Source organism: Chlorocebus sabaeus, chromosome X (genome assembly GCF_047675955.1).
Source record: "Chlorocebus sabaeus isolate Y175 chromosome X, mChlSab1.0.hap1, whole genome shotgun sequence".
Lineage (NCBI taxonomy): Eukaryota > Metazoa > Chordata > Mammalia > Primates > Cercopithecidae > Chlorocebus > Chlorocebus sabaeus.
Window position 1 is genome coordinate 107,600,163 of NC_132933.1, and position 25,687 is coordinate 107,625,849.

General features: G+C 41.6%; 1 protein-coding gene across 2 annotated transcripts in view; it reads left to right on the forward strand.

The window, feature by feature from the left end:
* Positions 1–455: 455 nt before the first annotated feature.
* DIPK2B (divergent protein kinase domain 2B) overlaps positions 456–25,687 on the forward strand; it is a 60,762-nt gene continuing 35,530 nt past the window's right edge. Inside the window, exons 1-2 of one of the 2 annotated variants that reach the window (XM_073013773.1) lie at positions 456–833; positions 9,996–10,260. In XM_073013773.1, coding sequence (XP_072869874.1) covers positions 601–833; positions 9,996–10,260 — 498 coding nt within the window. In that variant the 5' untranslated portion in view covers positions 456–600. The remainder of the gene's footprint in view (positions 834–9,995; positions 10,261–25,687) is intronic. The other variant, XM_037992823.2, reaches the window with a different exon arrangement.

A 25,687-nucleotide genomic window follows, 5' to 3' on the forward strand; every position in this document is an offset into this window, starting at 1 on the left:
CAGTTAATGGCAAGCAAACTAACCTCTAGTTATTTCACAGGCAAATATGGTAAAAGTGAGGGAAGTAGGACTGATTAAGGGGCAGGACAAATGACCTAGCACAGAGGGGTCAAAAATTGAGGTGCACGTGTAATCCATAGGGACAGATAAACCTGGGATTAAAACAGTGGAGGGCGGAGGCTTTCAGGATCCTTTGAAACTCCCAGGTGGAACGCAGGTTGGACACACATCCTGCATGAACCTTTCCTGCCCCGCCGGGATATCCTGTATTTGTCAAAAGGACCACACAGGGAAGCCCTGACAATTGTCCTTCCCGAAATCTGCCAGTGAGCCCCTCCCCAGCCTGAAGCAGCCACCCCCGGCAGAGGAAGAGTAACTCTGGAAACAGCGTTATCAGCATCCTCCACTGACTTCCTCACCTCCTCCCCAGCCTCATTAGCCCCAAGCACCTCAGCATCCTCAAAGAGAAACCTGCGAGGCTGGGATGGGGTCAGCACCCAGAAGCCAGCCCCCTCTGACAGCTTCCTCTTTGGCCAAGCCCTGCCTCTGTGCAGCCCCGAGTGGGCAGCCAGAGGCTGCAGCTGGAGTCCGGAGCCCAAGATGGAGCCCCAGCTGGGGCCTGAGGCTGCCGCCCTCCGCCCCGGCTGGCTGGCCCTGCTGCTGTGGGTCTCAGCCCTGAGCTGTTCCTTCTCCTTGCCAGCTTCTTCCCCTTCTTCTCTGGTGTCCCAAGTCAGAACCAGCTACAATTTTGGAAGGACTTTCCTCGGTCTTGATAAATGCAATGCCTGCATCGGGACATCTATTTGCAAGAAGTTCTTTAAAGAAGAAATAAGGTCAGAATATCAATCAAATAACTCTGAATCACAAAATTCTGTTCCCTTCTTGTGAAGATGTCCAGGAATTTGTTGAAAAGGAATCAGAATGTAATATGGGTGGGAGCTGAAACAAATCCATTTAATCAGAGTGGTAATGGTCTGAGGTTGGGGTGGGTAGGAGGGCAAGATGTGAAGCCAAATTCCAGCCCTAAATGCTAAATCCAACATTTCCTTTTGCAGTGAAAGCTTGAAGTTTTCTTTCCTATGAATGGAGTAGCCTGGGACTGTTGAGTTTATCAAGTTCATTTCTCACAGTGGGCGGGAAATAAAATTTATAGAAAGCCTACAATGTGACACCTATTTTAAACCATTGTGAGAGAGAATGATGTGCACCCATTATTGAGGTGGTAAACTGAGACATAGCCAGATAAAGCGACTTCAGTGGGGAGAAATGGGTAACTCTGTGAGATGATGGTACCCATTTCACCATATATATGCATCTTATGACATCGTGTTGTATACGTTAAATATACACAATAAAATTTATTTTTTAAAAAAGATCAAGTAACTTGCACAAGGTCACCTAAGTGGCAGATGTGGAATTCAAACCAGGACAGTTTGCTCCAAAGTTTCTGAACGAGCTTTCTGTTGTGAGAGATTGCCATGATCAGAGGAAAACTGGAGTTTAGTAAATTGCAATGCACATGGCTCTCAGCAAAGAATGGCGTCACACTTGGAATTTACACCTATCAACACACAGTCGATGAGCCTTTACCACGGCCAAACTCTAGCAGGTACTGTGGTGACAGCAACTATAACTCTGGTCATTGCCTTCTAGGCGGTCAGGATGAGGGATCATGTTATAAATAATAATAATAAAGCTTGGTCTGATGCAGGGCAGTGTAAAGGACCTCCAGGAGCTCCATTAATCCCAAATGGGAACTGGGGAAGGGCTTCACCAGGAGAAGGCAGGAGAAGGTATTCTAAGCAAGGCCTTTTAAAGGCCTTTTAAAGGATGAGCTGAAATGTAACGGGAGGTGAAGGTGGAAGTAACATCTTAAGCAAAGGTGTGGGAAGAGGTAAGAGGTGCTTAGCTAGAGCATGGGGTGTATGTGGAGGCATGACAGAGGAAGAGGTTGAAGGGATATGTGGGGCAGGGTGTCTTTAATTGTCATGCCAAGCAATTGGGGCCTTAATCCTGTGGACCAATGGTTTCCAGCCTTTTCAGCACCAAAGACCTTTTGTCATATATATGCCCTTTCTCCTCCATCTTCCTCAAAGGACCTAACTTATGTTTGTAAGATTTGGTGACCAAACAAAAGGCATTAATTAACAATGATTTTATTTGCAATCTGTGTTAATCAAAGACATCTTTGCTTACTCAACCAAATTACTAAATAGAAATAATAGATAGAAAATACCAATCAAAAATGTTAAACTGCTTTTGTGAGGTATTTTATGGCGTTGGTGTGGACTTTTCCTATTACGCCTTTTTAAAAGCATATTAAGCCTTTTTAAAGGCATATTAAACCGTTTTAAAGGCATTTTTGAAAGACCATCCATTAAGGAATCTCTATTGCAGGCCATGGTGAGAGTGTTAGCCTGGGGAGTGGCAACGTGAGACCTGTGATTTAGGAAGAGCTCCTGCAAAGTGGACAGGATGGACTGGTGGTGTTGGCAGGGGCTGTGAGACCAGTTCCCATAGTCCAGGACGCAAGTCATTGGGAACAAAGTAGAACAGGAAGGATACAAGTCGATTTAGCTATAGAGTCATTCTGTTGACCAACACCATGCGAGAGGAAATAAATATGCAGATGTTGAATGTGAATTCAAGGTTCTCCGCCTAGGAAATGAGATAAAAAGGACCAAGAACACAGGTGAAGGGGTGCTGATTCCTTGGAGAGAGGCAATGAGGAGACAGGCATATTTTTAAAAAGGAGGGAGAGAAATTTAAGGATTCAACTGAGGAAGAGCTCTAGGGTGACTGCATATTCACCAAAGGGCAATAAATGAAGGTTTTCTTACTAGCATTTGGCAGATGCTAGCCAAAATCAGAAAGCATTTCCCTAAATAGGTTTGTGTTCCGTTAGAGTCCAGGATATTACTTCATCTCCCTTAGAATTCATTTTCCATGTGCCTGTGAAAGGGAAGTGTGCAGATACAAGCAGGAAAACACCAGGCAGGGCAGATTGGGGTTTAGAGCTCTGCACGTTGAGAATGGTCATCCTCAGCACAAAGAGGCAGAGAGAGGCAGTCAGTGGGTCTGGGGACGTGGTCCTGTTTGGAGTCTTTTTCTCTATAATATAAATACCCTTTTTCTTATTATAAAAGTCGTGCCTGTTTATGTTAGTATTTTCAGGAAAGATTGATTAAAGAAAGCACAAACTAAAATCACATATAATTCTTCCACCAAGAGATCACCCCTTAGTCAACATTTTGTTGCGTATCCTTGCCACCCTTTTTCGAAGTGTGAATTAAGAAATGTTTTGACAAAAATGTGAACATGCTATGTATACTTTTCGGAAAGTATTATTTAACAATATATCAGGAACATCTTTCCACATTATTAAATGATCTTCTGCACACTTTGATTTTTAACAGCTTCATGGTATTCAATCGCATCAATCAACCATAATTTATTTAACTATTTAAGCATAACTTATTTAATTATTTAACTATAATTTATTAAAACCACCATTGTGAAACTAGAGTTTTTTATTCCATTTTTTGGTATTATAAACAGTTCTATGTTAAACATCCCTGTAGCTATATATTGTGCACATGAGTGATGAATTCCTTATGACAAACTCCTAAAAGTGAAATTTCTGGATCAAAAAGACAAAATTGAAGGAGATATATATATCTAAATGGAGACTTCTACTTATAAAGCTCACTTCTTGCACACTTACAAATATTTAATACTTTTTTTTTAGTTTGAATTTCTTCTGAGTTGAACCTTTTTTCAGATTTATTGACCATTTGTATTTCTTCTTTGCTAAATTGTCTACAGGTTCACATCCTTTGCCTCTCTTTCTAAGGGTGTATTTGTTTATTGTGTTCTTGTTGCTCTCCAAACACTTTCCTACTTCAAAAAAGTGATTACCGGCCGGGCGCGGTGGCTCACGTCTGTAATCCCAGCACTTTGGGAGTCCGAGGCAGGCAAATCACGAGGTCAGGAGATCAAGACCATCCTGGCCAACATGGTGAAACCCCGTCTCTACTAAAAATACAAAAATTAGCCAGGCGTGGCGGCGTACGCCTGTAGTCCCAGCTACTCGGGGAGGCTGAGGCAGGAGAATTGCTTGAACCCAGGAGCGGGAGGCTGCAGTGAGCCAAGATCACGCCACTGCACTCCAGCTTGGGTGACAGACCAAGACTCTGTCTCAAAAAAAAAAAAAAAGTGATCACCATGACACCTTAGGAAAAAACCCATCCAAAACTCTCAGCTGTTTGGTTGAAATGCTATAGCCAGGTCCTAGTCCTCACTAAGGATTGGACAATGCTTGCATCTGTTCAACAACAAATCATAGATGGGTTTCCCAGGTTGGCTGGATATGCTGAATACACATGATAAGCAGATGAACATCACCTCTCCTTTTTTCCTTTATCTTTCCTTTGGCAAGTATGCTAAGGATGAATCACATACTTCCCATACTCAACCACTGACCTTCAAAATTATGAATGTTTTCAGTATCAATTTTCCCATGCATTTCATGTTGACTTTTAAATCCTGAATGAAAAAGTGAAGGGAAGCTAGGAAAATGAGTAAGTCTGATTGCCACACTCTTCCTACTGACAATATACCTATATATGAAACCCTGAGAAGTCACACCAATTGGTAAGATTCTCCCATGATCTGGTTGGTCAGTATTGTGCATGCGGGGTGTGGGGTGGGGAGTAAATAGTGGCAGTACCTCTAATCACAATAATTCCTAGTAGTTCCTAGGCTCTTATCAGGGCTAATGCTTTCATCTCACCTTCCTTACTATGCACACTTGGTCTTATATACCACCTCCACTATCAAAGTCTAAAAAAAATGTTTAAACACTTCCAACTGAGCAGTGGAGGGCCCACAGTAAAATAACTAAATCATCAGGCCTGATTTTGCCTTCCCTTCTCCCTTGTCTCTCGTCTGTCTCCTTGCCCTCAGAAGTTGATAATAATTATTGTCTTAACTCACTCCTTCACATCAACTCAGGGGCCTTGGGAAATACAGGGCTCAAAAGCTTATGGCAAAAGCATCCATCTGCACGTTCAGTCAGTCTTATGTGAATCCATGCACCTATTCATCCACCATCCATATACCCATTCATCCAGGTGGCCCTCCATGCATTCTTCCACCCAACCATCACACTGTGCATCCCACCATCCGGCCCTCCGTGCATCTCTCTATTCACTTATCTATCTATACATCTCAATACCTATCCATCCATCCACCTGTAGAGTATTGAGCACTAACTTGGTACTCCGCTGAACACTGAGTTGCAAAGTTAAAAGAGGTCAAATCTTTGCTCTGAAGGAGTTTACTTTCTATCAGGAAGACAAAGAAGTAAATCAATGGTTAAAACAGAGTATAGGAAATATTTTTAAAGGTCTTACACAGGGTATCATGGGAGTTTCTATGAGCTAATTCATAAAATGGTGATAGAGGAATAAGCAAGCACAAAGTGGTGAAAGAAACAAGATTAAAATTAATGGGACCAGACGCAGTGGCTCATGCCTGTAATCCCAGCACTTTGGGAGGCTGAGGTGGGCGGATCACTTGAGGACGGGAGTTTGAGTCCAGCCTGGTCAACATGGTGAAACCCCGTCTCTACTAAAAATACAAAAATTAGCCAAGCGTGGTGGCGTGTACCTGTAATCCCAGCTACTCAGGAAACTTAGGAGAATCACTTAAACCCAGGAGGTGGAGGTTGCAGTGAGCTGAGATCATGCCATTGCACTCTAGCCTGGGTGACAGAGCAAGACTCTGTCTCAAAAAAAAAAAAAAATGAATGGGGTTCCTTGGGGTTGGCTATGGAAGTCTCGTGGTGTCCCCACTGCAAGCTCTGGAGCCTTGAATGCCACTTCCTGCAGTTCTTGGTCATGTGACCTTGGGCAAATGATGTAATCACTCTGTGCCTCAGTGTCCTCATCTATATGTTAATAATAGTATCAGTCTTGTAGGTTTATTGAAAGGATTAAATGAATCAGTACATATAAAGTGTTTAGTAAAGTGACTGGCACACTTAAGTGTTTCACAAATGCGTGTTACTATTATCATTATCTAAAAGAGCCACCTAGTCATAGGTCCCAACTTGGGGATGAGGGAGTGAGTTCCAAAGAGGTGGTATCCATCTGGATTTTAAAGGGCTACGTTGGGATTTTCAAGACAAGAAAGAGAAAGAAACTGTCTCAGACAAAGGTGTCAGCATATGACAGGTGACTGGAACCTCAGAGGCCTGAAAGAATGTGGCTTATCCAAGGATAGTCAGTGGTTTGGTGAGACCAAAGCAAACTTGTAAGAAGAGCAGCAGGCAATGCAGCAGGCAGAGCATTGTGAACTAAGCTCTAAGCACTAAGGAGCATGAACTGTAGCCCAAGAGCTTTGGAAAGACACTAAATGGGTTAAGGGTTCAGTGCAGAGCTATAGGATGAGAAGAGGGAAGGGAAGAAAAACAATTTAGAAAGGCATATCTACAGACTTCATGTTTGACCAGATTCAAGCATGAGAAGAATGCACAGGAAGAGGGCATTTTATTCTAATTCCAAAACTGTCGCTCTCTCCCACTCCCCCACCCCATGTTGAGGGACTTGGCGGGATTGGACCACATGGCCTTGATGCTTTTTTCCAGCTCTGAGAAACTATAATTCTGCTTGTCCCTCTTTCAACACAATCAGGAACTTGGCCAGCCTCACTTCAATCAGGCCCATGATCTCAATTTAGAAGGAAGATGAGAATGCTGTCTCTGCTTTGTGGTTGTCCAAATTCCAGGATAGTAACATTTTAGTGAATAAAAAGCACTGACATTTTCTCACTGACATTCTTCTATTCAATAAAGTAGGTAGTCAACACTGTAAGAATACACATTTTTCCCATTCAATGCAATAAATTTGTTACCATTTTTGAATGAGGGTAGAAGTGCAGCCTGCGATCCTGTTTATTTGTCTCAATTGGTCCTTGTGGAATGCCTCAAGCCATCCCTGAACCTGCCCAGGCACTCATTACAGGTCATCTGCCAAGGCAGTGCTGTTGTCTCAGCGGAGCCTCCTTAGGAGGTGGGGACAGAAAAAAAGGACAATGAACTTGTCTCACAGGGCAAGGAATCTCTTCCCACACCACCCCCACCAACTGGGAGAACAAGAGCCCTAAGACCTGCCCTCCTCTACCACTAACTGTCCGTGAGTCTTCAGAAAAGTCACATATGTATTCTGCTTTCAATTTTCTCTTTTCAATGTTCTCATCCCTTTCAATTCTCTTTTCAATTTTCTCCTCCTCAAAACAAGATGGGGAAGGGACAAAATAATCTTCAAGGATCCTGCCGCCTATAAACCCTAATAATGTTACTAATCTGTTTCTATGAGCTAATTCATAAAATGGGTGATAGAGGAATAAGCAAGCACAAAGTGGTGAAAGAAACAAGATTAAAATTAATGGGACCAGGCGCAGTGGCTCACACCTGTAATCCCAGCACTTTGGGAGGCTGAGGTGGGCGGATCTCTTGAGGACAGGAGTTTGAGTCCAGCCTGGTCAACATGGTGAAACCCCATCTCTACTAAAAATACAAAAATTAGCCGAGCGTGGTGGCGTGTGCCTGTAATCCCAGCTACTCAGGAGACTGAGGTAGGAGAATCACTTAAACCCAGGAGGTGGAGGTTGCAGTGAGCTGAGATCATGCCATTGCACTCTAGCCTGGGTGACAGAGCAAGACTCTGTCTCAAAAAAAAAAAAAAAAAATGAATGGGGTTCCTTGGGGTTGGCTATGGAAGTCTCGTGGTGTCCCCACTGCAAGCTCTGGAGCCTTGAATGCCACTTCCTGCAGTTCTTGGTCATGTGACCTTGGGCAAATGATGTAATCACTCTGTGCCTCAGTGTCCTCATCTATATGTTAATAATAGTATCAGTCTTGTAGGTTTATTGAAAGGATTAAATGAATCAGTACATATAAAGTGTTTAGTAAAGTGACTGGCACACTTAAGTGTTTCACAAATGCGTGTTACTATTATCATTATCTAAAAGAGCCACCAAGTGATAACTTTCCAGTTCCAGTCCCCTTGGTGGCTGGGGGGTGGGGGTGGGGAGTGGGGGTGGGTTTGAAACTCCATGAGCAAGAGCAGCTGCAGGATAAAGGCAGACAGGCCTGTGTCTGGGTCCTGGGCCTTCCTTACCCACCTAGAGGGGAGGATCTTTTCCCATAGTTGTCCTGAAACTTCCAGTAAAATGGACTCATTACAAGGTTACACTGTTTCATCTTTTTAAATACATTGATGCCAATGTTCTTGTACAGAATCCTTCGTGCCTACTTCCAATGCAATTTGCATTGTCCTGCATTGCAGAAGTTGCTCACTGACAGTTTCCACTGGAGCACCTTCCCAGATGTGAGACTGGAGCTCTAGTGCATAACTCAGGGATTCAGAGGCCTGGGCTGTCCAGCTTTCTGAACAAGTCCCTTGACCTCTTTGCCCTTGTAATTTTTTTGTGTGACTTTCTTTGCCATCAAAGCAGTAGGAAAAGCTTGCAATCTCTTAGGGTAAAGTCGTGTCAGGTAAGAGAAAAAAACAACACAATCTAGGGTTTGGGTCTAATGGAAATGCTAATTCTTCCAAAATGCATTATCCAAAACTCATTATCATGGGGTAACCCAATAATGCCCAATAATAAGAATTTAAATATTCTTAATTAAATTAAATACATACCATGTTGTATGCTGCCTGATTTTCATTTGCAGTATGACCTTCAATTGTTAATAATAATGAAGGTAAACTTTTTCGGAGTAATTTTTCATACATAAATCAAAAAGAGATTTAACATTCTTCCCTAACGGAAATATCAGCACACAGCTGGAGAAATGACTATGGAGAAAATATAACTGTGGGGCCTAGGAGACTGGCAGGTGATAATAGGCCAATGCCTGCCAGGCACAGTGGCTCACGCCTGTAATCCCAACACTTTGGGAGGCCGAGGCAGGCGAATCACATGAGTCCAGGAAATCAAGACCAGCCTGGCCAACATGGTAAAACTCTGTCTCTACTAAAAATACAAAAATTAGCCAGGCGTGGTGGCGCGCACCTCTAATCCCAGCTACTGGGGAGGCTGAGGCAGGAGAATCGCTTGAATCCAGGAGACAGAGGTTGCAATGAGTTGAGATGGAGCCATAGCACTCCAGCCTGGGCAACAGAGTGAGTCTCCATCTCAAAATAAATAAATAAATTAGCCAATGCCTCTCTTCCAGGAGGATTAAGGACTGGCCAGGCCATCATGTAGAATCATCCACCTCCTGGAGCCCAGGTAGCTTCTAATTTGATGACCATTTAGTAGTCACTCTTGCCTGCGACTTTATTGGTGCTGAAGACTTAAATTTTTAGACTGAAAACAAGATGAATTGGACTGCTTGGGGTTGGATATGGAGGTAAAGTGGTCTCCCTAGTGCAGACCCAAGAGCCTCTTCAAGAACCTCTGTGGTTCCAAGACCCAGCCATTGGTCAGAGGGTAAGCAGTTTGGGGAACCAGTGTAGGGGAAGGGAGAGATACTGGGCTTTGCTGACTGACAGCCTGGGGTCCACACCTCTGATTGGCAACATATTGTCTGATCTTGGCTAAGGTACTTAAGCTCTACAAGCCTGAGTTTCCACCCTTGTAAAGTGGAAATTGGGAATTAGGGGAATCAAAAATGTCAGTGTATATAAAGCTGCTATCTTTACAGGGAGTAAAAGTTCAGAGAGCTATGGCTAGACTTTCTGTGCCAGTTGTATGAAGAGGTTTGTGCGTGACTCACACCTCCTTCACCTTTTCTGATATGACATATACACTACCATAAGTTTGAAGAAGCAAAAATAGTCCTCTCACAAAAAGAATTTCGAACACCTCAGTCTAAGTAGGAGAAATGGATCACTTGGGGTATTGTCCCCTGTCTCCCTGTCCCTGGGCTCTGCGAGCCTCCAGCTCACAGGCCAATCCTCAAAGGGCTATTCTTCCAACAGGTCTGACAACTGGCTGGCTTCCCACCTCGGACTGCCTCCCGACTTCTTGCTTTCTTATCCTGCAAATTACTCAGATGATTCCAAAATCTGGCGCCCTGTCGAGATCTTTAGACTGGTCAGCAAATATCAAAACGAGATCTCAGACAGGAGAATCTGTGCCTCTGCATCAGCCCCAAGGACCTGCAGCATTGAGCGTGTCCTGCGGAAAACGGAGAGGTTCCAGAAATGGCTGCAGGCCAAGCGCCTCACGCCAGACCTGGTGCAGGTGAGTGTGAAGGCCATGGGAAGGGGATGTGAAGGGGATGATGAGAAAGAGACAGAGAGAGAGAAATTCATTCCCATCTCATATCTCAGTTTGAGAAAAAGGAGAAGCTGTGGTCTGTCTAAAGTGTGACAAAACACTGTCATGAAACACAGTGGCTTACGGTAAGACAGGAACTAAACAAGGTTTACTTGTAAGGTTCCATCCCATTGTCATTTCCCATTCTCTCTGATGTGATCCTCAGCGACAATTCGGGAAAGTTCCTAGCTGCGACCTCTGGCCTAAAGATCTGACAGGATGACCCTTGCCAGTCCACCCCCCTGCCAGGGTTCAACTCATCTGCATCCTTCTCTGACAGCTCTTTGCCAGCTCCCGGGCTAGCTAAGTATTCTGTCTTAGAAGCTCCCATATATATCCTGTTTCACAATACAGAGAGATCACTTTGAAAGTCAGGTTCCTCTTCTATCCCCCACTGTAAAGAATAACCAAACTTCAGCCATTACAGAAGCCAACTTTGATAATACAGCATCTTCTTCCCACCTGACAGCCTCCCACCCACTCCCATGGACATGCTGCCCTGGGAACTTCAGCACCTTGCTGGTGCCATCATCATATTCTGCATTGGTTCCCTCCTGTACTATCATCTCAAGTTTCAGCCTTCTTCATTCGAACTAGCACAGCCATGACCCTCCACACACATCTAGCTGAGCCCCTTTGTGCAGAAGATGCCACCTCAGAGGACTGAGTGGCTCACCTTCAGCAAAGATGAGGAAAGAGAGGCTCACCCCAACCTCCCTGCCATGACAAAGAGGGACGGCTTGAACCGACCTTCTCATGGGGATGCTGAGGCTGCTTCTCACGCTCCCTGGGCCACTAGGTCCTTTACATGGGTACCTCAGGCTGTCTAAGTGAATTCTGAGTGCTAACAAACGCTCTGTTGGCTTCTGCAAGATAAGAGACATGGAACAAAGAAGAATCACTGGTTCCTGGCTATCTCATCCATGTAATAAGACCTTCTGGCTTTGTGCTTAGGTTGTGTGGTGTGATGGTTAATTTTATGTGTCAACTTGATTGGGCCATGGGATGCCCAGCTATTTAGTCAGACATTATTCTGAGTGTTTCTGTGAAGATGACTTTGGATGAGTTTAACATTGAGATCAGTAGACTGAGTCAAGCAGATTATGTGTATGGGACTCATCCAGTAGGCCGAAGGCCTCAATAGAATAAACATTGACCCACTTCCTAATAAGAGGGAACTCCTCCTGCCTGACTGGCTGCATTTGAGCTGGGACATTGGCTTTTTTCCTACCTTCAGACTCACACTGAAACATCAGCTCTTCTTGGGTGCCAAGGCTGGCAGCCCTTGAAGTAGAGCTATACCATTGGCCCTCCTGAGTCTTCAGCTTGCCAACTGCAGATCTTAGGAACCGTCAGTCTCTATGGTCACATAAGCCAATTTCTTATAATAAATATCTCTCCATCTATCTATCTATACATCCTATTAGTTCTGTTTATCTGGAGAACCCTGACTAATACATGTGGAAACTATTTTGAAATCAGGAGGAGTCAGGTTGCTGGTTATACGGCCATCATGGTACATTAAATAAAACTGAGCTTTCCAATGTGGTGCTTTTGCAGTCTGCACTCTATGAATTTATTGACACTGAGTGGGAACAGAAAAAACCGGAAGAAGTCACACTGTCCCCAGGCTGGGGAGGTGTTGGCAAGATCTAATATGAGGGTCTTGGAGTTTGTGCAGGAGACAGGAAGTGAAGGCTTAGGTAGAAGAACCCCATGGTGGATGCTCAACACAGGGCAGAAGCAGAACAGAGGTCATATAACAAATCTAACACCATGGTTAACGTGCAACCCCCTGTGCCTCTCTTTCTGTCCTGCAGACAGACCCTTCATGCACTAGCTTTGGTACCCACCATATGTCATTCATAGGCTGGGGACAGCGTGACTGTCTAGTATGAGGCATGGGAAAGACCACTATGAGACCTCCTCCATTTTGCCTGAAATATGTGCTCAGGAACAAACAGAAGTCCCCAAGAAGAGCAAAACAGGGTAGACAAAGAATTGTTTCAGAACCCCTTGAAGATCCTATGACCTCTTACTGCCCCCATCATTGTTGACTCCCATTCTGAAAAGCATAATTTCTAAAAGGCAAGCCTACCTCTACCTGGGACCTGGACAACATACCAAAGGAAGGAACTTTCCTTTTCTATTTTTTTTTTTTTTTTTTTTTTTTTGAAACAGAATCTTGCTCTATCACCCAGGTTGGAGTGCAATGGCATGATCTCTGCTCACTGCAACCTCTGCTTCCTGGGTTCAAGCAATTCTCCTGCCTCAGCCTCCCGAGTAGCTGGGATTACAGGTGTGTGCCACCACACCTGACCAATTTTTGTATTTTTTGTAAAGATGGACTTTCACCATGTCGGCCAGGCTGGTCTCGAACTCCTGACCTCAAGTGATCCGCCTGCCTCAGCCTCCTAAAGTGCTGGGATTACAGGCATGAACCACTGTGCCCAGCCAGGAAGGAACTTTCTGGTGTGCAAGATACGCTTGAGATTCTACCTAAGGTAGCTAGACTGGCATTGGGCTTTGAACTAAGGAAAATGTCCTCTTTCTCTCACCTTCTAGATACTTCCATAATAACAGTACAGTAGAGATTATCCCAGGGGACCTAACAAGTCCAAAGCAACCCGCCAGGTACATCTTTTGCAGTCTGTACTCTATGAGTACACCCTGATGAATGTAGACACTAGGGTCTAGGGAAAAGATTCCTGGAGCCTGGAAACTATGGTTGAGTTTTGTATCTGCCACTAAAAGCTGTGGCAAAATGAGAAGAAGGAGCAGAGATGCAGTAATAACAGAGCTTCCAGTCCTGTTCATCCATCCAACAAGTTTCATCAACTGTGCTACATCATCCTGGGTATTCAAAGATGAATCAGACGCAAGCTCCACCCCTAGAAGCATATGGCTCAGTGGTAGAGACAGGCAAGAGCACAAATCGCCACCCAGCATTGTAGTTAATATGCTGACACTCTGTACTGAAACAAAGGACACACTGCTGACTTGGGTCCTTCACTCCCTGACCAATTGACCTTGGATTTAAGCCCAAAATTTCCCCAATCTGCTCTGACATTCCTTCTCCAAAATTGAGGTGGGAAGAGGGCTTCTGGATGATCTCAAAGACCCTCCAAGCTCTGATATTTTTTAACTTGATATGACTCTGCTTCATTTATTTAGCAAATACTGACCGAATATCTACTAATCACCAAGAGCTGTGCTGCGTGCCTTGATTTTCTTATTTCTCAAATGACAGAAAATAGTACCTGCTCTGTCTGATTCATTTATCCTAATAAGCTTATAGACAAGAATATGCTTCAGAAGTCCATCACTATAGAAATGCACAGCAGTATTCTTGTAATAAGTGAGTCCCTTTCTCCAATTTGTTATGCTCAAATTTGCTCTACCAATTTTGTCATCTTGCATTACATGCAGCTAAACAAGCTTTTCTTCTTTCTGCCAAAACAGCATCTATTAACAACATGCTGGCAATACATGGCCAAAAGCAGAACAATTTTTGCTTTACGTTGGCCCTCCCCTAACCCACCTTTTCATCTCCACCGTAGATTTTTCCCTTCCTTATAAAAAAGGAAATATTAGCAGCCATTTTATAAATTCTGCACAAACCCATTCTTCTCCTATCCATTAAGCTCAAAGTCATTACTGTCTTATTTTGACACCATCTTCTCGATCTCTCCTCACCTCCTTTCCAGAGACCCTTTGCCCTTAGGATTCCAGGGCGCGCCCAAGGTGTTCTGCCATACTCTTTCCCACTTTCATGCCTCATCCAGGCTGCACTCAAACACCTGCTCTGTTTTTTTGCTTGTTTGTTTTGGTTTGGTTTTCTTTGAGACGGAGTTTCACTCTTGTCACCCAGGCTGGAGTACAGTGGCCCCATCTCGGCTCACTGCAACCTCTGCCTCCCAGGTTCAAGTGACTCTTCTGTCTCAGCCTCCTGTGTAGCTGGGATTACAGGCGCCGCCAACACGCCCGGCTAATTTTTGTGTATTTAGTAGAGACAGGGTTTCGCCATGTTGGCCAGGCTGGTCTCCAACCCCTGACCTCAGGTGATCCACCCACCTCTGCCTCCCAAACTGCCGGGATTACACGCATGAGCCACTGTGCCCAGCCACATCTGCTCTTTTCTTTGTAGCAAAACTCACCTATCAGTTTCAAATGGTTCTGTCTTCACCAAAGGTGGCCAGAAAATACCTTCACCTATTCACCCAAGAGAATTGAAAACAAGTGTTCAAACAAAAACTTGTATGTGGGCTGGACATAATGGCTCACGCCCGTAATCCAAGCACTTTGGGAGGTTGAGACAGGAGGATTGCTTGAGGCCAGGGGTTCAAGACCAGCCTGGGGACCATGGTGAGACCAAACCTATTTAAAAAAAAAAACAAAAAAAACTTGTATGTGAATGCTTATAGTAGCACTATTCATAATAGCCAAAAGGTAGAACCAACCCAAATGTTGTTCATCAACCAATGAATGGATAAAAAATATATTCTATCCATACAGTGGAATATTATTCAGCCATAAAAAGGAATTAAGTGCTGATACATGCTACAACATGGGTAAACCTTGAAAACATTGTACTCAGTGAATAAAAAGAAGTAAAACACAAAAAGCCACATATTCTATGATTTAATTTATAGGCAATGTCCAGAATAGGCAAATCCATAGAGACAGAGAGGAAATCGGTGGTTGCCAAGGGCTGAGGGGAGGCGAGAATTAGGAGTGACTGTTTAATGGGTTCAGGATTTCTTTCTGGAGTGATGAAATGATTCTGGAATTAGGTAGTGGTGATGGTCGCACAGTCTTCTGAATGTATTAAAAGCCGCTTAATTGTATAATTTTAAATGGTTTAAATGGTGAATGTTATTGTTATGTGAATTTTACCTCAATTTTAAAAAGGAAGAATAAGCCATAGAAACAACTTCCCCTATTCTGTGACCCATTCTCTTGTGATGGGCAGCTAATGTCATAATTTAATTTGTGCCGGGAAGTTAACAGCTAATGGCATTTCACTGTTAGCCCGCTAAGAAGCCATTTGCATGAAAAGCCAATATTGTGATGCTTTCTCTAGTTCATGCATGACTATCTCAGGCCTTCCTAATATATTCCTACATTCTTCCCCTACTAAACCCAGATGTGGCCCGGAATTCTTCTCAATAGTGTTCTAAGTTAGCAGCCTCTGTGTTTGATCTCAGCTGGAATAAGAGACGAGCCCTCTGAGTGATCATTCATCCCAGATTTGGCCAAACAGCTCTGCCCTGTTTTTCTGATAACCCATCAGACATAAGTCCTAATTTCTTGTTTGGAAATCATGATCTTTCTGTATTTATATGGGAGTTTCAAGAGCCAACTGGGGAGCTATTATAGGATACGTGGTTGGGAGATTTGCCTCATCCTTCAACTCACACCAAATGGCCCAGTGTCAGTTCAGCCTACCTGTCAGGCCAGCCCCCTGGGACTCTCTCTGTGTGTGACTTAAGTGGGTTTTCTCTGATTTCCTCAAGCGCCATTTTCCAACTGGGATCTAAGCCAGAGCCTTCAATTGTGCCTATCTGCTTGTGTGTGTGTTGCTGTGTGTTTAGGGGAAGAAAAAGATGCCACAAGGAGCTCACAGGCTCTGCTCAGAGAACTGACAAGGCAGAGATGAGAGGAGAAAAAAAAATCAAAGAAATAAAAGTAAACGAAAGGGAGGAGGGATCTGGCCGGTTCAGGGACCTCAGAACTTTGACTGTCAGCCCTGCTTATGAATAAATAAAGTCAAGTCGGATGAAAAGCCCCAGTAGTCATCATCAGAGGCTGAGCCAGGGAGTCCCGGGCTCCCCTCCTGCAGGGCCAAATGCAGTTTTGTATTTAAGGACACTGCATCTTGAGCCACAGTGCAGTACAGCTACGGCAGCGCTGCTAAGGAAGATGACAGGACCAAGAATTAGGAAGAAAGTGAAACGATGCAGTGTGTGTGTGTGTGCGCGCGCGCGCGCGCACGCACGCGCTCGAGCATGTTTAGCACTTATGCTAATAACATCGTGACTTTTCTCCTCTAAAAGCTGCATTGTTCTGATGGGAATATCCCACAGCCTAAATTACTACCCCACAAACACAACCACAGCCAAGAACACCGCTCAGAGTTTATCATGAGGTGCTTGTTCACAAAACCACAAAGAAGGCTTCCTCTGCTTTTATGCCAAGAGGCAACCACCCTAGGCAGCACGTGGCTAATCAGGGGAAAACACATATCCTCCACTGTGTCCGGCTCCCATCCCCTCAACTACGATCCGATCTGACATTGTTCTAAACAGTGTTACTCCCTCCAAACGGGAATACACCAGATGGCCGCAGAGCCTTTTCTCCCACTAGATGGCAGTACAGAGTGTTCAGTCAGCTTTGTTTAAACAAGGATGGTTGACTATTTTACTTCCTACGTCTCCATTATTTTTTTAAATGCATAGAATAAGGGAAATCAGCAAATTAACCAAAATGCGTGTTCATTATATAATCTAAATGTGGGTTCAGATGTAACTAATAAACAAGTGAAATTCACTTTTGTTTAAATGTAACTCAAAAATATGTAAGAGATGGCTATAGGACCTGTGCTAGGCGCTAGGAGGGCATACGGGTATCAAGAGAAGGTCCTTGCACTCTGGGAGATGACACCCCAGTGAGGGAGACAGACCATATTCGATTCGTTCTGATACAAGACACCCTGTGATAAAGTGCTTTAACGAAGATGAAAATTTTATATTGGATTCACAGTTGGTTTTCAGACTAAATATTTTAATGCCTCACAGGCTACTAGGTCAAGGATGCTTCAAAAAAGTTCCTTTTGTTTGTTTGTTTGTTTTAAAAGAGAACATGACTATATTGGTGCTGAAAAAGAAAAAATAGGCTGACTGGTGGCTGTATTATTTTCACACACATCTAACACTGGAGTCAAAGATGAAATGACTATTAGTGGAAAAGGAAATTTAAGCAACTAAGAATGCCTCCACAGTACCACACAGGGCAATATTCCCTGGATGTCAGTGCACATCTTCTGGGGAATGGTCTTGGAGGAACAGAGCCCCTTCAGAGGTACATCCTCACTATGAAATCAGGAGACCCCGTTCCTGTGACCCTTGGGAGGTATTCAGAGGACTGTGTTTCTCACCCATGGGAGTTTGGGGAACCAACTGGAGAGATATTATGGAATAGATACAAGGCCCCTCTCAGCCCATTTTCTCCATCCAGTCATGGAACTGGAAATGTTCAGAGTTAAAACAACTAAGATTTTGAATCATCTAATTTGACTTTGTCATCTCAACATTTGTGGCAAAGAGGTTATTTGGAATGGGTCAGAGACTAACCTACTCATTTCCAAACTTCCATTGTGTCATAGACTCATAGAAAAGGGCCTAATAATCACCCAGTGTGCCCACTCAAATGACCCCTACATTATTCTTGACGGAGCTCATGAATGAAAATGAGACAGTTGGCTGGGCATGGTGGCTCACACCTGTAATCCCAGCACTTTGGGAGGCTTAGGCGGGCAGATCACGAGGTCAGGAGATCGAGACCATCCTGGCTAACACGGTGAAAACCCATCTCTACTAAAAATACAAAAAATTAGCCAGGCATGGTGGTGGGCACCTGTAGTCCCAGCTACTCGGGAGGCTGAGGCAGGAGAATGGTGTGAACTGGTAGGTGGAGCTTGCAGTGAGCCAAGATCGTGCCACTGCACTCCAGCCTGTGCAACAGAGTGAGACTCCGTCTCAAAAAAAAAAAAAAGAAAAGAAAAGAAAATGAGACAGTGAAAGGCTTCCCCAGTCCTGACACAGACAAGTTGAGAAAGAAAAAGGAGGCAAGAGAAGACTAGGGGAAAGATAGACATGAGACAAGTCACCAGTGGCTCCTTCCAGATGATGCTCAAATACAGAATACAGGCAGCCCCCAGCCAAAACATAACCAAAGCCCGAATAATCATCAGAACAGACGACACAAAGCAAGCTTTGCCTTTACAGGGCTTTAAGCTTTCCCTAAACTTAGATGTTACCAATCAAGCTCCTTTTTTAAAAAATCAAGGCATCCTTTGTTCTATACAATTCTTCCTTTGATATCTCATTATCCCTTTTCTGATGTACTCAGAAAAAAATGCTTTTGCCGTTAAGTGTGACTTGGCCCAGAGGTCTCTGGATTGGCTGTCCCTCTATGCATGTCCACATACTATGAAGTAAGCAAAGGTTAAACTATATAATATATAGTATATACCTATAAAGAAAGTCACTTGGAAGACATCAATTAATACAGTGATTGTGTTCTAACACAATATTTGTGGCCTAATAAACAGAACATAATCACTATATCAATTGATTGTGATATGGTGATTGTGTTCTGTTTATTAAGCCACAAAACCCCTCAATACATTTTTTAAAGTAGAAATATTAAAGATCATTTTATCTAATCAAAAAGGAATCACATCAGACATTAACAATAATAAAAAAGGGGGGGGGAACCTACCAAACTAGAAATGTAAAAACATTATCTTTTGAGCCACAGAGCAAATAATTGAAATTGTAATAATATCAGGATAATAACAATGATGAAAACTCTGTATTTCCCCAATCTATGATTTAGTCTTTGCCAAATATCTGCTCAGAGGAAAATTGAAAATCAATCCAGGGTTCTGTTAGGCTGCTGTCGACACAAGTTTGGTCATTAATGTGGAGAAATAATACAAAAAGATATTAAAAATGCATATTAATTTGTTCCTAACTCAAGGCCACTTATGGCAGTAATAGTTTTTACAATTGCGTTAGCTCTTCTCTCTTAGGATTATCAAGAGGTCTATGGAAGGCATAATTTGGAAACCTTTTGTGTGGGTTAAGCAGGAAATAAGTATATTTATTCCTAGTTTGTATATGAGAGCAAACCACAGAGAAATATATCAATATGTTAAAGATCAAAATCTATCTCTACTTACTGAATTACACGTATGTCATAGATTCCTGGGGTTGAAATAAATTTGAAAGCTCAGCAAGTTGAACTCTAACATATTTGCATCCTTTCTGTAAGGCAAAGGGTCATCTATCTTATCATACAGTGACAGGAAACTCACTACCTTCAGCTTATGCCTTCTTTGGACAGAACAGATACTTGGAAAGTTCATCTCAAATCTGTCTTCTTGTAGCTCTCACTTGTGTAAATTATTTCTACGCCTTGGAGTCATACAGATTATACATGACATATGCCCTCCCATACATGCAGCTCCTAAATCCTGGCTTCCCCATTGTAAACATCCCCAATTCTCTTTTTCATCTCGGCATTCCCCTCATATTGAAGCTTCTTAAATGTTATGTCAACTGAAACCCCTTCTGTAGCTAGATTTTAGTTTACAAGGACAGAACCTGTTGTTTATCCTGTTATATATGATCTTCTTATATTAAATCCATTATTCTAGCCTGTCAACTTGATTCTGATACTTATCATACCCACTGTCACCCCAAGTACATATTATTCTCAGTTTTGATGAACACTATTTTTAGCTATGTCTTAGTCCTCAATAAAAATGTTAAAAAGAACAGGGCCAAATAAAAAACTTTCTTTCTCTAGAGGGGTTAATCCATTAGTTGTTAGGTAAACTCAGTTAACCAATTACGAATCTTCTTAATTTTTCTATGCAGCCCAAATCTTGTTTCTCCTTTTCTTTTATAGGGGTCTCATGAGAATCACTGTTGAATGCCTCACTAAAGTTCATATATTCTAAGTCTATTGCATTTCTCTGATTAAAAATCAAATAACCAGGTCAAAGAAAAAAAAAAAGTTGTTAGTCTGGAATGATTTGATTAAAAGAATCCTCAGTGACTCCTTAAGATCATCATTTCCCCTTCTAGAGGCTCCCAAATTATCCTATGAATAACCTGTTTTAGAATATTTCCTGTGATCCAGGATCAGTCCACTAATCACTAATTTGTGAAATCTACCCTCTTGCTCCTTTTAAATATCAGAAATGGATTTTCATGCCTTTTCTGTTCTCTACATTCACCGCCCATGGTTCAACAATATCATTGGCCAGGTCTTTGTGAATCTCCCAGGCTGGGAAACTCACTCAGAACAATGAAGCCTTCCTGTATTCATTCTGGTTTTTCATTCCTGTTTACCACATTTTGCTTCACCTTTTTCACATCAAAGTCCCAACACCTGGAAGAGAAAACAAGCAAACCTTAGAAATGAAAATCGGGCCTTCATTTTGTTATCCACCAAAATTCTCCTAATGGCCCTATTGTCTTTTTTCTTCATACTCTGAGCTTTGTAACATATAGCTATGTTTAAAGATTTTCAATTAAAGTATAAACTGCATACATAAACACATAAATCTTAAGTACACAGCTGGATAAATTTTCACTCGTGTATTCACTCATGGCCACCATCCATATCAAGATATCAAACATTTCTGGCCCTTCAAAAGGCTCCTTCATGTGCCTTTCCAAAAAAGACCACATCCTAGGGTGACCAAGCATCCCAGTTTGCTTGGGACTATCCCAGTTTTCACACTGAAACCTCTCGGTTGTAGGACAACCTGAACAGTTGGTTACCCTGCCCCTTCCCAGAGGTAGCCACTATTCTGACCTAACTTACCATGGATTAGTTTTACCTGTTTTTGAAGTTCGTTTAAATGGAATCATACAATATGTACACAACACATCATGCTATTTATCTATGTCGTTGCATGAATCAGTGGTTGGTTTTCTTTCACCGCAGTGTAATATTCCACTCTGTGATGGTTTCACACCGATGTATTCTGCTGTTGATGAACATTTGGGCTGTATTTAGTTTGCACTATTGTGAATTAAAGTTGCTACAAACATTATTGTACATATCCCTTGGTGAACATAAGCACGCAGAAGTGGAATTGTTGAGTACATATGTACATATGGACAGATTTAGTTGACTCTGCTAAGTAGTTTTCGAAAGTTGCTATGCTGATATATGTTTCATATCTTCATCAACACTTACTACTGTTAGTTTTTAATTTTTGTTATTTTGGTGGGAGTCTGGCAGTATATCATTGTATGGTTTGAATTTGCATTTTTCTAATAACTGATTATATAGAATCCTTTTTCATATATTTACTGGCTTCTTTGATCTCATCTTTGGTAAAGTACTGGGTTTAGTTTGTCCATTTTTATAGGATTGTCTTTCTTATTAATTAGTACAAGTTATACAAGTTGTATTTATATTCTAGATACAAGCTCTTTGTCAGGTATGTATTACAAATATCTTCGTCCAGGCTAAGGCTTGACTTTTCCCCCTCTTAATGGTTTTTTTTTTTTTTTTTTTTGAGACAGGGTGTCTCTGTCACCAGGCTGGAGTGCAGTGGCATGATCATAGCTCACTATAACCTCAAACTTCTGGGGTCAAGCAATCCTCCTGCCTTCAGCCTCCCAAGTAGCTGGGAGTACAGTTGTACACCACGCTCAGCTACTTTTATTTTTTTGTAGAGACAGGGTCTCACTGTATTGTCCAGGCTGCCATAATTGCTTCGTTTGATGAATTGGAATTCTTAATTTTAATGAAGCCCAGTTTTTTAATATTTTATTTTATGGTTAGCGCTTTTAATGTCCTGTTTATCCTGTGTTCATGAAGATGTTCTCTCTTTTACTTCTAGAAGCTTTAATATTTTATGTCTCATATAGAGGTCTATAATACATCCCAAATTACTTTTTATGAGTGATGTACAGTAGGGGTTAAGGGTTTTTTTCCCCGTATGAATATCCAATTGACCAAGCATTATATTTTTAAAAAACCACTATTTCCTCACTGAATTTCAATAGAATGTGAGAAATCAGATGACTATGTATGAGTGAATCTGTTTCTGGAATCTCATTGGTGTATTATCTAGCTTTGTGTCAATATGAAACTGTATTAATTACTGTAGATGTATAGTAAGCCTTGATATCCTGTAGCATAAGGCCCTCAGATTTATCCTTCTTCATTGGAATTCTAGCATTTCCAAATAAATTTTAGTACCATTTTGTCAGTTTCCACAAAACCTGCTGTAATTTTTATTCATTAAATATATAGAGCAATTCGAAGAAAAGTGACACCTTAACATCATTGAGACTTCCAATCCATGAACATGGAGTAGGTCTCTGTTTCCTTAGGTCTTCTTTAATTTATCTCACTGTTTCATGGTTTTCAGCACAGCTATTTTGCACACCTTTTGCTAGCTATCTTGGACATTTGATGTTTTTTGATGTTACTGTAAATGATATTGTTAGATACACTGGATATTTGATATTTTTGCTGTTACTATAATTTGTATGGCTTCAAATTTTATTCTCCTAGCCTCTATTGCTAATACATAGAAATACAGTAGTCCCTCCTTTATCCCTGGTTTTGCTTTCCACAGTTTCAGTCACCCATGGTCAACTGTGGTCTGAAAATAGGTGAGTACAATACAACAAGACATTTTGAGAGACAGACACCGCAATCACATAACTTTTATTACAGTATATTGTTATAATTGCTTTGTTTTACTATTAGTAACTATTTTTAAGCTCCTACTGTGCTTAATTTTTAAATTAAGCTTTATCATAGATATGTAAGAATAGGAAAAAAACAGTGTATATAGGGCCTGGTACTTACCTGTGGCTTCAGGCATCCACTGGAGGTCTTGCAATGTATGCCCCATGGATAAGAGGGAACTACTGTACAAATGATTTTTGTGTAGTTACCCTATATCCAACAATCTTGTTAAATTTACCTATTATTTCTAATAGCTTGCCTATAGATTTTTTTTTTATTTTTCCATGTATACCATTATGTCATTCCATCTTCAAATAATTGTAGTTTTATTTATTTTTTTCTCACGTTAAAATATGTTCTATTTATTGCCTTATTGTACTGGCTAGAGCTTCCAATACATTGATAAATAGCAGTGGTCCTAGTAGCATAACCATTTTGTTCCAAACTTTAGAGCAAAAGAACTCTGTATTTGAGACTCATCAAGAATCCACTGGTGACCTATCTCATGTCTAGTATTCCCCTAGTCCTCTTTTGCCTTCATCTTTTATTCTCAACTTATCTGCTTCAAGGCTGGGTGAGCCTTTTCTGGAATCCTTTTCATTAATGAGATCTATGAATTATAATTAGGTATCTATTTTAGCAGACAAACCAAATGATTTGTTGGTCCCCCTTTTTTAAATAATCCTACAATATGATGAAGACCTGGAAATTGATAGGTTATTCTTTGTCCCATTCAGAACAACCCCCTTAACACAAATGCTGATGAGGTGATGTTCCAGTGGCTCCAACACCGAGTTATTCCATTGTTTGAAGGAAAAAGATGAGCTGTGTGGGGGCTTGCTCACACACTCTTTCTGGGCAATGAACAAGCACTGTGATTAAATTCACAGGTATCACAGGAATGTTAGCTATAAGATTTTTAATATACCCTCAGTATGACTAAAGATGTTTCCTTCTACTTCTACTCTAGTTTATTGAGAATTTTTCATAAATTTTATAAAATGCTTTTTCTGCATATATTAAGATGACCATATATTTTCTCTCCTTTATTCTATCAATGTGGTAAATTACATTGATTTATTTTCAAATATTAAACCAAACTTGAATTCTAGTATTTTTTCACTTATTTTTCTCTTTATGTTCTTAGTTTGGACATTCTCTGTTTTTGGATTTATTTTGTTTTGCTTTGTTTTAGCTCACTAATATATTCTACTGTGCCCAATTTTCTGTTAAAGCCAGTAAAGAAGTTCTTAATTTCAGATATTGCATTTTGCATTTCTAGAATGTCTATTTAATTTTTTATAGATTCCAACTATCTTGAAATTCTCCCTTTTTCATTCATTTGGTCTCTTTTCCTCTATTTTCTTAAAATCTTAACCAGACTTACTTTTAATTCCTCGTTTCTACTCTAATATCTGGATTATCTCTGGTTCCACTTCTGTCTGTGTTGATAGTTTTCCTTTTTCTTGATTATTAGTTATTCCTTCTTCTTCACATTTTGGGGGTAATTTTTAATGGGGTAATTTTTTATTGTATGCCAAATTTTAAGTGTAATGCCTTATAAAGTTTCTGAATTATGTCATCTTCCTTGAAAATTGTTGAGTTTTGTTCTAGTAGCCAATTAAATTGCTCTCAAATCACTTAAAGCCAGGATTTTGCAATCTCAAGACTATTGACACTTTGAGCTGGATCATTCTTTGTTGGGGGAAGGAGGCTGGCTTATATCTTATAGAATGTTTAGCAGCATCCCTGGCCTCTACCCACTAGCTGTCAGTAGCGTTACAACCCCCAGTTGTGACAACCAAAAATGTTTCCAGGTGTTGTCAAAAATATCCCCTGGGGAGAAAAATTTCTTCCAGTTGAGAGCCACTGCCTTAATTCTGTTGAGAATGGATTTTAGACTTTGATCGTGTAGCTTTCTTGGTGTCGCCCTTACTCCTAGGACATGGTCGCTGCTGATAAGGCGCGATCCTTACTACTAGAATGTGGACTTTCTGAGGTCCAGTTGAAAGCCCAAGATATTCACTAAGATGTCTAGCCAAACTTCAACCTTCATCTCTCCAGCACCATGCAGCCTCTGAAATCTCTGCTTAGCAATACATTCTTCTAATGTGGTTCTCTGATAGGTCTCTAGAGGCCTACCCTACTCACATGCTGCTTAGGAGCTGGCCAAGGACCTGAGGGAAATTTTTACAAAGTTACGGGGGCTCCTTCTCTGTGAATTTCTCCTTTACAGGATTGTGTCTCCCAAATCCCAGCCATTTTGGCAGCCCCAAATGCTGGTCTCTGTTTCCTTTACCTAGCACAAACCTACACTGCAGGTTGGAAAATGCTCTCAGGGAAAAAGCTAGTGTGAATATGGGGCTCACCTCGTGTGTATCCTTTCTCACAAGGATCATTGTGCTGTGTTGGTTATGGTTCAATACCTGCAAAGAGTTGTTTTATATATTTTGCCGAGATTTTAGAGCTATTTACAGCAGAAGGGTAAATCTGATACCAGGTATATTTTGTCATGGCCAGAACCAAAAATCCCAGAATTATCTACTCTCCAGGAAAGAAAAAAAAATGCTACTGCATGCATATATCAAAATCCTAAATATAGCTATTAAAGCCATCTTTCTTAATTTTGAGAATCTGGCTTTATTCTAAAACACTTTGGCATTTTGGATACTATTTCAAGGCTGAAGAATGTGTGAGGAACTCCTGTGGTTTTCAGCCCAGCATATTAAAGGGAACTGAGGCCTTCCTTGCTTTGGCCAGGACCCAGCTGGGCATGGGATCCAGAGGAGAATCTGACTTAAATAACATACTTACAGCAGATGAGAAAAGCGCTTTATATAGA